This window comes from Chaetodon trifascialis, chromosome 13, assembly GCF_039877785.1.
Source record: "Chaetodon trifascialis isolate fChaTrf1 chromosome 13, fChaTrf1.hap1, whole genome shotgun sequence".
NCBI lineage: Eukaryota > Metazoa > Chordata > Actinopteri > Chaetodontiformes > Chaetodontidae > Chaetodon > Chaetodon trifascialis.
Genome location: NC_092068.1, coordinates 22,108,705 through 22,120,719, shown reverse-complemented (window position 1 = coordinate 22,120,719; position 12,015 = coordinate 22,108,705). Strand labels below are relative to the sequence as shown.

The following is a 12,015-nucleotide window of genomic DNA, read 5'->3' as shown; positions in this document are numbered from 1 at the left end:
ACTCCCAAAAGCTTCTGTGCACACATTAGGTATTCACACTCACACTCACACTTTCAACAAGATAACAACAAATTGCAAATGTGCAAACATATTTATACATTTCATTCATACGCTGGACAGACACAGTACACAGTCATCTGTGCTGCAGTGTACTACCTGGAGGCAGCTCGGAGCAGATGTCCTGCCAAAGCTGAGAGGAAACTAATAAACCCTTCAGCAGAAATTTGTTCTTTCACACTTTTTCCGTCGATCTACTGGAGTCAGAGAGATCCTACTATCTGTGTCTCACCACTTTGCATTTAAATCCCTTTCTTATCTCTGTCTCTCCTCCTGCCCCGTCACCCTCTCTCTAACACTTTTTAATCTCCCTCTTTTCTCTCTGTGACATTTTAATGACCCCCAACGTTTAATCCCCTTACTTTATTTGATGAACAGTGTTCTGCTTGTTGCCTTGTGCCATAAACAGCTCAGACGCTGACAGGCTGCTGTGACCTGCCACAGTGTAGTGCATGCTCATAACAACGCGAAGAGTTATGGTTGGCCAAAGTAAATATGGTGATATAATAGCAAACATGAATATTACTTTGATGTGATTTCATTCCCACTGAATCAATGTCATTTCTCAAATTTTTTATTTGTAGAGTGTCGAGGTTGATGAAAAGTCGTAACAGGATGTCTCAGAAGGCCTTCAGGGAACAAATGACTCATGTATTTAGTTTGCCTTTGCTTTTGATGATGTCTACACTCCTTGAATTTGGATGACTGGGTCGCTGACATTCTTGACCTGGGAAGCTGTTCGTCTCTGGCCACTCTTGCCCGATCACCTTTGCACAGTCTTGCAGTTCACGAAAGGCAGTGAGCTACGATTGGATTCAGCGTGTGGCCATGTCTCTCGGCAAAGTCACAACAGGAATTTGAGGCACCATAATCATCTAATCTGAGACTCTCACACACTCAAAAGTTTCATGGAGTCCTAGGGTGAGAGAAACTTCAGTTAAGAAGAGCGTATTAACGGTTTTCTACTGGAATGAACCCTTTTCCAATCAACTCTATGTGACCGGTGGACTCTGGAGTCCATGCATGTCTTTGGAGGCAGTCTCGGTTTATTTTTGGAGCTGACAGCAAGAGGTAAAAAACAAAATCCTCCATCAATTGTAGTCATAAAACTCGAGCCCATTCACAAATTAAGTGACACAGGACTTTGTTAGAATATTATACAAGTTTAGGCTGAAAAATGAACTTATTAAATGGCTTAACAGCACTAAAACACCAATGTTACAGTAAGAGCAATGACGCTTACCCCTCCCATGGAGTACAACAGCAAAAAGGGGCGAGGTGAGCTGGGAGACACCCCTTTATAGGAGGGGTACCCCCAAACGTAACGTAATTAAAATACTTAATATTACAACTGTACATTTGGCTTCTTTACACATATTACTGCTGTATAAATGACCCTGTTACATCTCCTGCATTCAGCTGTAATTTTAATGCTAGACCAGTAATGAGGCTCAATGGTGCTTTGAGCCAGAAGCTAACAACAGCATGCTAACATGCTCATAATGACAATTCTAACATGCTGATGGTTTAGCAAGGAGAACATCTACTACGACCGCTCGGTTAATTTAGTGTGTTAGCATGCTAACCAAACTTCATGGCTATGCACTGAAAGGTTGCGAAGATATTTTAGGTAAAAAGCACAACTCTCGACCAGCAGAAATGGAGGCTTCAAGAACTGTTTTTATACTCGACTAGCATGGGAGATGTTTCATACTGTGTTATTGTAATCCCCACTTTGGCAGAGGATCGGAAATTCACTTTATTGCTACATTACACTTCTTTGACAAATGTCTTCCATCATCCACTTAGCACCAAGTGTTTTTTATCTGCAAGAACAAATAACACCCAAAGTGATTTTTTCTTCTTTGGAATATCACGTGTCTTCCTGTTAGCGTTGAGCTTCTCCTCTGTCAGAAACACTGGACTCATTGTGTGCCACATAATTACCATCCAGCACCTCACAATCAAAGCTCTGTTACATGAAAATGCTGCAGATATAAACGTTATTGGGCTTCAAGCTGGATAATCATTACAGTACATTTAGTCCGTGACAGCTTTAATTAAAATTGATACGGTTGGATTTATGGGGCTTTACTAAACACGCCACAATTCAGGTTTCCCCTTTTCATTGCTCTTTCTCTTTAAACTTTATCCTGTGACTGCTTCCATCAGCCCATAATATTGGACGTATCCATGTAGAAAGGAGACATTAATACTCCTTTCAACAGCTGCCATTTGCAGTAATTAGCCCCACTGCTGCTAAGTGAACACAACAGCTCCACAAAATGGATGCCGCCTGGCACACTGGCCGTGGCGTGATATATGACTGTGTATTAAACTTGTTTTTATTCTCCTCCACACCCCATAAATGATCAGAGGGAGGGAGGGAGAGGGATAAAGCAGACAGAAAATGGAGAATAGAAGAGAAGAGGAGAAATGATGATGGGGGGAAGAATAGGGGAAAAGAAATGGAGGGGAAAAGATAAATACATGACGGGGGAGGGAAAAGAAAACAGCAGCTTTGTTTTACAGCTTCATCACGAGAGACTGATTGGTGCGGCCTTGGCTGTGAAGTGTTTATGCAGAGCTCAAGGCTGATGAGCTCTGAATGGGACAATAATGCAAACAGTGGCGGTGAAATTGCAAACAATGCACAGGGTTAAAGGTCCACACAGTTGATGGTGATACACACAAGCACACATCTGATGTCAACTCGACAAAATTCCATTTGTTGAATGAAAGAACAAATTGTTCCTGTTTAGGGAATAAACTGTGGAAGCCAAGTGGTGCTTAAGTCACTACAAACATTTCTGGAAGTCAGAGCAGCTATATAGAGCATTTTGTACACAGCACATAGAAGGGAGCATCCCATTGGCCGAAAGTCTCTCTGTATTTCCTGCCACTCATCGTTTACTCCATAAATACCACCCCCCTACAAAAAAAATGAAAATTATACTGTTCATCATGTGACCAACTGCAACTGCATGAGCTGAGGAAGGCCAAGAGAAGAAGAAAGCGGAGCCTCTGTTTGAAACGTTTGCTAAAAAGTCAACATTTTAACGTCAGCTAACCAGTAAATGTTAAGGACAAAGACTGAAGTTTGGTCACGCAGTTAACAACAACACATGACACACATACACAGTCGCTGATGTAAACACGCACGCACATGAACACTCACACAGATGCAGATGCCATGGGTCCCCTCCCTGAGTCCCTAACAGAGAATTAAACTTGAGTTTCAAGTGGCATTATCACGTAAAATTACACATTCTGTGTGAGATGATTACTATTCAGTGAGGTTTCAAAAGGGCTGTCATTTAAAAGGCCAGACTGCGTGTGTGCGTGTGTGTGTGTGTGTGCGTGTGTGTAAGTAGGTTGAGTCCATCTGTCATTCTCCTCCGACTCCTCTTTTCTATCAACGTCACCTTTACTCCATCTTTTAGTCCTTTTCTTTTGCTCTCCTTCTCTCTTCTCTCGTCACCTCTTCTTCTGCCCTCCTCTCGACTTTCTTTCACTCTTCACCTTCGCTTCACTCTCAGATGGAAATGAGACCTTTACAAAGAGACGGAACGAAAAAATCAGAGCGAAAACACGCACTCGAGAGAGGGAGAGCACTGAATTTTCGCCGCTTAACCACATACGTGTGCATCCATGTCCATTTGTGAGTGCTGGTGTGTGTATGTGTGTGTGATGCGAGCACATTTAAATATTTACCGCTCTCACAGGAGTGTGAAGTGTGTCAACAGGGCCAAGCATCCATGGAGAGAGAGGGGAGGCAGACAGGCAGACACGCACACACACACACACACACACACACACACACACACACACACACACACACACACACACGCACACACACACACACACACACACACACACACCCCCTGCGGCAGAGCTCAGCCTGTAAACACAGCATCAAACTGACAGAAGCTATCAAAATCAACAATAACAGGAGCAATAAGGAAGAGGGGAAGGATGGAAAGCAGAGTGGAGGGAGAGAGAGAGAAGGAAACGAGGAAAAGTGTGTGTGTGTGTGTGTGTGTGTGTGTGTGTGTGTGTGTGTGTAGGTGCATGTGTGGTTGTTCCATGCCTGCTGTGTGTGACTTCCCTGTCCTCAGTTTTATAAAAATCAACATTTCATTGTCAAATTCACTGTGACACCTTGGTACACTTATCTGTAAACAAGTCAGCACGCTCAGCCGACTCACAAAAACAGCGTGTGTGTGTGTGTGTGTGTGTGTGTGTGTGTGTGTGTTTTAAATATATTCTCTATCTAAAATTGACTTCATGCATGTGCCCAAATTGTCTATGCATAATGTCTTATTTTCTTATCTTATTCTTATCTTAATTTGGCTAAATTAACTCCTAATCTCGTGATTTATCATCTTCATTTTGTAATTTTCCTTCTTTCCTTTCCTTGTCCTTGTCACAACAGGAAAAGCACTGGCGTCTCTAATAACATTAATGGCAGCTCCGTTCTTTTAAAGCATCCCAGTGAGCCGTGACAGTGCAAGAATGAGGCAGTAGGGGCAACACCACGACCCTGAAACTGAACCAGCCAAAGGGAATTCTGCCATCATTAATATTATGATTTCCACCAGTGTGTTTTCCACTGTGACAAGTCAAAATGCCCTCCATGAAAAAGGCCTATTTTCCTATTTGTGGTGCCAAGTAGCTGCTTAAGTGCTGCTACTCTTAAGAGGTTATTATGAGATTGGTGAGAGAGTAGCTGAGCTGTCCTCCCCAGAAATAAATGCTCTTTGAAGAGAGTGCACTGAAATATAATACCTATCATTTAGCTTAATTCAGTCCAATATTGTTGTAAAACTGGGCAGGAGTACAGTATGTGGACATTAGTGATACCCTCTCCTGCCCACTAGGGGGCAGCGCAACAAGTTCACACTGACTTGCTGTCACCTTATGAAGCTAATGCTAGCACACGGTTGCTTATTGATGCAGTTGCAGAGCATCATGTGCACTCATTTGGACTGTTCCTGGCCACCTAATGAATGAAAGTCCAATGCTCCTTCGAACTCTGGTTTGGTCTCCACCATCTATTGAGGGAAATATCTGACTCTTAAGCAGCTAAATGCTCCACTTTGTTAACTAGCAAGGTGCAAATCTTGGGTGTCTGCTGCAGATGATAGCTGAATTTGGTGCATTTGACAAACACTGCATATAAAGTACATCTGTGAAATAACATCAAAAAGGGAATGCGCTAATTGAAAAGGAGGTAACGTAGGTTTATAATCCCTCTGAAACAGTGATCGTGAAAAACAGGTTACAGAGCGAGGAAGAAGGTCCAGGAAGTTTAATCTAAGTGATTAACAGACATCAGCTACAGGCCACAACACAGTGTGGGGCATTTCATTTAGCTCCACACTAAACTCTGAGGCCTGACAGTTCACAAGCCCTTGTCCCAGTTAACAAAGAACATCTATCACACTACAGAAAATCCCAAATCCCCTTGCCCCATATTTTAGCAAGTAAAAAAAAGTCAACATCACCAAGGCCACTGTTCCATTTAGCTAAATAAAAAAGCTGAAAGCCCTTGGCCTATTTTTTCAATGTTTCTCACAGCCATAAAGAGTTTGTAGCTATTACTTTCATTCCCAAGGACCTCTGGCTTCTTCCAGGGACTCCCCCAGCACAAGGAGGATTAGTTTAACTATCGTGCGTTCACTTAAAGATAGCACAAAAAGAAAGAGTGCAAAATAACCATTCCCAGAGGTTTTAACTCTCCAGGCACCAACAGCAAACGGGCAAAAACAATGGAGATTACTCAGACAAAGCCCGGACAGGCCGGCGTCCTTGGCCTTGAAGACATGACAGACTCTCCCCAGCGTTCACATCTGCTGCGCTTCCTAGTCGGTGCCGCTAGGGGGAGCTCTAGGTTTGCTGCTCAGCTGCGTCCTGCTGCTGTGTTGTCTTGGTTGGACTCGTCACTGCAGCGGGCGGGGGCTCAGAGGAGGAAGAGGGGAAGTGAAGACAAAAAGAGGCCGGCTGCCCTGAACGCTCTGCAGTGACAGAGAGATCAGATGTGACTGAAATGCTGCGGGAACGTTAGTCTGAAATGTCAGGGAGCTATTTTTGAGGAAACTGTGACGTCCTGCTGGTATGATCAGTTAAATATATATATTTTATGTGTGTCTTGAAGTGTGTAGCCTCTACAGACTTTCACATCTTGTATTAAAACCTTTAAGATCCTAATGTAATATATGATGTTTCTAATCATGTAATAAAGAAATTAAGCAATCGATAGACCGTAATTCCACTATTATGTTATGAGGATATAATTGTCACTATTTGCAGCAGTTATTCACTGCTGAAGGTTTGTGGTTGTACCTGCTGTTCAGTATTTTCTGCTCTTCCTCAGACGCTGCCATAGATTAGGACTATTTACTGGTACACTAGTACCATTATGGGCCAGCTGTTCTCATCAGAAGAAGAGCTTTCTCAGGTCAAGGATGCGATTGGCTCTCTCCTCTACGATGCCATGCTGGAAGGCGGCGCCGTACCTGACCTCGAGGTCGTCCACCCGCGCTTCCTCGCCAATCACGATGAGAGCTCTGACGCCCAGGCCCGCCTCCAGGAGCAACTGCAACAGGTTGGTGAGATTTGAAAGAAAGAGTGACAAGTCAAGGCAATGGCACAGTTCATACACCAGGCAATTCAAAGTGCTTTACAGAAGCATAAAAATACATTAAAATCATACATTTCAAAGAAAGAGAGAAAGAAATTAGAAGAGAATAGAAAAACAAAAATAAAATACATTTAAAGGAAAATTAAAAGCAGAAGCCAGTAAAAGACAATAATTTAGCATTTAGAATGATTAAAATCATTGAGCAGATATATTCACTTTAGGTAAAAGCTGTAGCAAATAATAATGTTTTCAACCCTGATTTAAATGAGCTGACAGTTGGGGCAGACCTCAGGTGTGCAGGGAGAATGTTCCACAGGTGAGGAGGAGGAGGAGGAGGTTTTCTGGTGTTCGTGAGGACTCATGCAGCAGCATTTTGAATCAGCTGTAGTTGCCTAATTGTTTTTTTGTTTAAGCCTGTAAAGACTCCATTGCAATAGTCCAACCTACTGAAAATGAATGCATGAACAAGTTTTTCCATGTCTTCTTTGGACAGACATCCCTTAATTCTGGTTATGTTTCTCAGGCGGTAGTAGGCTGATTTGGTAATGAGCTTTAAATGTGAGTGATGCTCCTGCTGCGCATCTGATGCCGTGATCTCCCCCTCCTCACGTAGACTGAGCGGGTGAGCTGCTCATTGATTTCCACTTGAAATCCATCCCATATTTTGCGGTGAACAGGAGGGTAAAGAAAGACGCTGTTGCCTTGAGACGATAAGAAAGAGCGATTGTGCAACATGAAGCACCACTCAGTGCTCGAAACATTCTGCTGGGGATCGTGAAGAGGTTACAAATCAATAAAGTGGCCAACGAGGAGCAATATGATGATGACAAACCGCTCTTCACAGTTGTTCTGAAAAAGAAGGCAGAGCAGTCTGCTCAGTTATTCTATTGAGACAGATGATGGGAAACAGCTGCCATTTATTTCCTCTCTCCCAGCTGCAGGGCGACATCGGGAAAAGGGCGCCCACCTACCTGAAGGACCTGATTGGCCGACTGACGACCTTCTCAGATGAGCCCCGCCTGGCCGGCCTGGTGGGATTAGTGGTTACCATGGTGATGGATATGGCCTACACATCATCAAAACAGTCAGCAGGTGTGAAAGAGAAGTCGGCGGGGTCATCATCATGCCAGGTAAAGCCTCTGATAGAAAATAATGAAGGCAATGTGAACGTAATAAGAGCTCGCTGAGGGCCAGACACAGCAGGCCTTTTTTTTCACACGCTGGTCAATTTGGAAATTTTGGGCTATTTTGCTGACACAGCATGTCTTCTTACAGGCTGGTGGAGAGAAATCATGTGTATTTTAATTCAGATTTCAGTTAGAGCATATTTCATTAGATACGGCCTTGTTTGCATATCTAAAGATTACATTTTAGAAAACTTATATGAAAAATAATATTCATCTGCAGTATGCAAATGGTTTTTTACCTTTAAAGGCTGTTTTTGAGTTTTTTCTCAGCACTTATACACACCAAATGTTCCAATCTATATTAATTCCTATCTAGATTCTGAAGGTTTTTACAGTTGTCTTAATGTAATTAATCAACTGGCGAAGTTTCATAGTGATATATATTAGTTACATTTTTTACCTCAGCAGAGAGTGTGGGAGCTGCAGGAGGTGATGGAGGAGTACCTGAAGCGCTGCAGGATCAACCTGAACGACAAAAACAAGCTGATCCAGGACTCCGTCAGACTGGAGGCCCAGCTCAGCCTCACCCTCACTCAGCTGAAGACCTGTCTGCTCGGAGGAAACTGTGACTCCAGGTGAGAGGATACAGCACAGGTGAGCTCTGTGGAGCAGAGGGTGGAGAGTGTCACACAGTCAGTTCAGCAGTGGTCACCAGGAGCTTGTTTTGGTCTCACGCTGTCTGGTCGTTCAGGTCTCTGAGGCACTGGGCCAGCGGAGCAGCATTCAACACCCAGATGTTGGTTCACCTGGCCGCTCTTGAGGGGAAAGCTGAGCCCCTGGCTGCAAGAGCGGCACTGGAGCAATACAAGGAGGACCTCACACAGATCATACCTGCTTATAGGTAACACAGTAGTTACAGCATTCAAACATCATGGAGGGTCTCACCACTTTAGCAGCAGCCAACATGTTCATGTGGAGATGTGTATCGTACTGGCTCCATATGCCACATGTGTATGAACATCTGGGTCACTGATGGGGCCAAAGTGGGCTACATAATAGGTTAGGCTGCAAATTTTGATAAATATATTAGCCATTCTGACTGTCGGTGGGCAGCCGGTGCTGGAAGTGTACTACGCAGCTCACAGTCCAACTCCAAACAGTGAAGACTTTTTGAGACTGTGTTGTCAGACAGCAAACACACAGCACTTCAGTGGAGGCAGGAGCCTAATGGAGCACACTGACAGTGGAAACCACAGCCACGCAGGGCCCGGCTGTCTGCTCGGAGACAAGCTCTCCAGCCAGCTGCAGATCTGACAGCAAGAACACAAAAAGCTCTCAGACTGTCAGAAAAGTCGAGCCCTTAGCTTTTAGCTTATGGTCAGACCTGCTGCTTACAGTAAAAATGTTCTGTCTGACAGGCAATAGCTGCACAACCAACAGCATGTGAGTTAAATGAGAGAATAAATATGGAAGCCAAAGCGTAAATCAATCTTTAAACCTAGTGACCACCAGGCAGCCCCTCACCCATTAATTAGGCTCACAGCATCAGTCAGTGTAATGTTCAATCCAGTAATGTTAATCCAGGTTTCTGTCTAAGTTAAGGAATATGCATTTATGAAGTCTTTCCCAGTTCTTCCTGCCATCCTCTGACCCCCCACCTCTTCATTACAGGCGTTATAAGTCTCACACAGTGTCTGTCGTCAAATGCCGAGGGGGTCTTCTGGCATCATGTGACCCCTCCAGCGAGGCGCCAGAGGAGGGCTCCATGACGGCACTCACTGTGACAGACAGAGAGACAGGAAAGAGTGTGACCATCCCTCTATCCACCATGGAGAGGGAGACAGGTAGACTCGCTAGAAGTAACCGACTTAAGCCTCTGAGTCGACTTGCATTTAACTGAACTAAGCTGATCTTCACAGGGAGAAGACGGAGAGTCTCAGGGCCTGACAGCACCTCTGCAGCTGTGTCCTCCTCCATTAACCTGGACCTGATCACCTCAGATCAGTACGCCCAGGCATACCTGGACCATTTGTTCTCAGGTAAAGGACCTGTGGCACAGCTGGAGAACTACTTTATCGAGGCCGGAGACAATCTGAGAACGCTAAGAACTCAACCAGGATGTAAAACCAAGATGAGGATGAGAGATGGGACAGAACAAAGCGACGGAGCGCACCTTAAAGACCGTGCAGAGGGCACAAACGCAGCACAGGGAGTGGACGTGAGAAAAGATGAGAAACAGGGAAAGAGAGGAAGACGAGAGGAAGCGGAGGAACACGAGCGGAGAGATGAAAGTTTGAAACTGAGCATTGTGGAGACGCAGCAGGACGAGAGCCTCGATCGCAGCCTTCACAGTGCAACAAGTACATGAAAACAGCAGCAATTACAAGACGGCAGCCGCTCATTGAAGAGAAACATTAAACTAAACTCAGAAACAAGAAATCTTTGTGTGATGTTGTTTGTTTGAGAGCTTGAAAGCTGGACAGAAGCTGGATGGCAGATTAGTCTGCAATGCTAAATGCTAACGTGGCATTAAGCTTTGGAATTTGGGTGATTTCTATGAAGTCTGTTTGACACAGGCTCATGTTCACAAGATGCAAGAAAGGTGTAACATGAAAAACATCACAGACGACAGTAAAGCGCTGTTATAGTCTCTATTGTTACTGACTGTTGCTGAAGAGTTTTCAACCTGCTTTGTGCGTCAGTGTAGCTTGTAAATGTAAACTTGAGCTTCTAAAAAATTTTTATCTTAAAAGTGATTTTCCTCCCTTCACATGTAACATTACTTTAGGCCTCATGTCACTTTCTTTTGTAACCGCACTCCTTTGGAAAGGTCACAAGCACGTCAATCCTTCCGCCACCTGCACAGGACGGATGTAAGGCGTGCTGAAAAAGAGGACACTTTGAGTGACGGTCACAGAAGAGATGACACTTTCCGCTAAGTGTTTCTCACTCAGAAAGGTTGAAAAGATGCTTTCTCTCTCGGCGTTATGGTGCGAGCTGCAGCAGGTGGGCGAGCGGCGCAGGAAGGAGCTCTCATGTGGCGTAGCTGGCAGCTCTGTGTGAATGTCAGCCCGGGAAGGAGTGTGTGTATGTGTGTGTGTGTGTGTGTGTGTGTGTGTGGATTTCTGTGTGTGGGTGTGTTGGCGCAAGTGTGTGAGAAAGAATTTAAGTGTGTGTGTGTGTGATTACATGTGTGTCTAGAATAGAGAAAGATCTGGAGGCGAAGCATTCAGGCAGAATATTGTGTGAATTAAAAATGAGAGTGATCAGATGGAGGTATGACAGAGAAGGTGTGCGAGTGACTTGGAGAAAGAGGGATGACAGCGATGGCAGCACAGAAAGAAAGAGGCAGAGTGGTACAAGTGGTTGATGGTTTTTCTGTGTGTGTGTGTGTGTGTGTGTGTGTGTGTGTGTGTGTGTGTCAGGTCTCGCTCGCTGTCGATGAGTCACACTTCACAGCTCCAATTACTGGTCTCTGCTCGGCTAATGCTGTCTGATTGGTGTTATTACTCTCTCGCTCTTGTACTCTCTTCCTCCCTCTCTCTCTTTTTCCCTTTTCTTCCACCGGCTATCAGACTAGTGCGACTTGATTATTCAGTGTCATGAAAATCAGATTTTTGTACACGCACTAATGAAAAGCAGTGCATATAATTCAGAAACACCAAACAGCAGTGCAGATGAATTTGGACTCAGTCTGTCTGTGCTCATGTTCATTTTTCTCTCTGTGTTACTTTTTCTTTTTAATAAATCTCTACTTTCCATGTTTGATCTTTAGAAACAGCGCTCTCTATAGCTAAATTGTCTTTCCCTGGAACCTCTGGCTTTCTTTCTGAAGCATATAATGTCTTTTTCTGGCAATTCAGCTCGGTTCACATTGATTTTTTGGCACTGAAAAATGTTCCTTTAGCCAATATACAGAAATGCATTAAGAGAGGCAACATTTCAGGCAGAATAGCATCAATCCACACAAGAAACACTCAAACATCTCTCTGTGCAGTATGTTGTCAGTTATTTATTTTAAGAACATAAATTAAAAATGTTGCTTTGCGATTGTATTTGATGGCAGAAGTCATTTTTCCCATCGGCCAATGAATGCTAACAGAGTCACAGCAGGTTATGTTGCTTGTGGTTACTGTTAAATCGTACTAGCCGTGTTTCCGTCCAGGTGTTTTTGTGCACATTTTGAAA

The 12,015-nt window shown here is 44.0% G+C and overlaps 1 protein-coding gene across 2 annotated transcripts; it reads left to right on the top strand.

Annotated features, from left to right (window-relative positions):
• Window positions 1–6,009: 6,009 nt before the first annotated feature.
• Window positions 6,010–10,266, top strand: LOC139341282 (uncharacterized). 2 transcript variants are annotated; one of them, XM_070977709.1, is made up of 7 exons: window positions 6,010–6,172; window positions 6,434–6,664; window positions 7,636–7,830; window positions 8,293–8,462; window positions 8,579–8,728; window positions 9,499–9,671; window positions 9,747–10,266. In XM_070977709.1, the coding sequence occupies exons 2-7, from the start codon at window positions 6,479–6,481 to the stop codon at window positions 10,193–10,195; spliced, it is 1,323 nt and encodes a 440-aa protein (XP_070833810.1). In that variant the 5' UTR covers window positions 6,010–6,172; window positions 6,434–6,478; the 3' UTR covers window positions 10,196–10,266. The 2 variants fall into 2 exon arrangements, with proteins under 2 accessions (XP_070833810.1, XP_070833811.1); XM_070977710.1 differs by having other exon boundaries at window positions 6,025–6,172; window positions 8,296–8,462.
• The last annotated feature ends 1,749 nt before the right edge of the window (window positions 10,267–12,015 follow it).

What these genes read in the sequence shown, in the direction of transcription:
- LOC139341282 (XM_070977709.1), top strand. Translation starts at nt 6,479, where the DNA reads ATGGGCCAGCTGTTCTCATCAGAAGAAGAGCTTTCTCAGGTCAAGGAT. An exon ending in TCCAGGAGCAACTGCAACAG is followed by an intron (nt 6,665 to 7,635) that starts GTTGGTGAGATT and finishes CCTCTCTCCCAG; the next exon opens with CTGCAGGGCGACATCGGGAA. An exon ending in CGGGGTCATCATCATGCCAG is followed by an intron (nt 7,831 to 8,292) that starts GTAAAGCCTCTG and finishes TTTTTACCTCAG; the next exon opens with CAGAGAGTGTGGGAGCTGCA.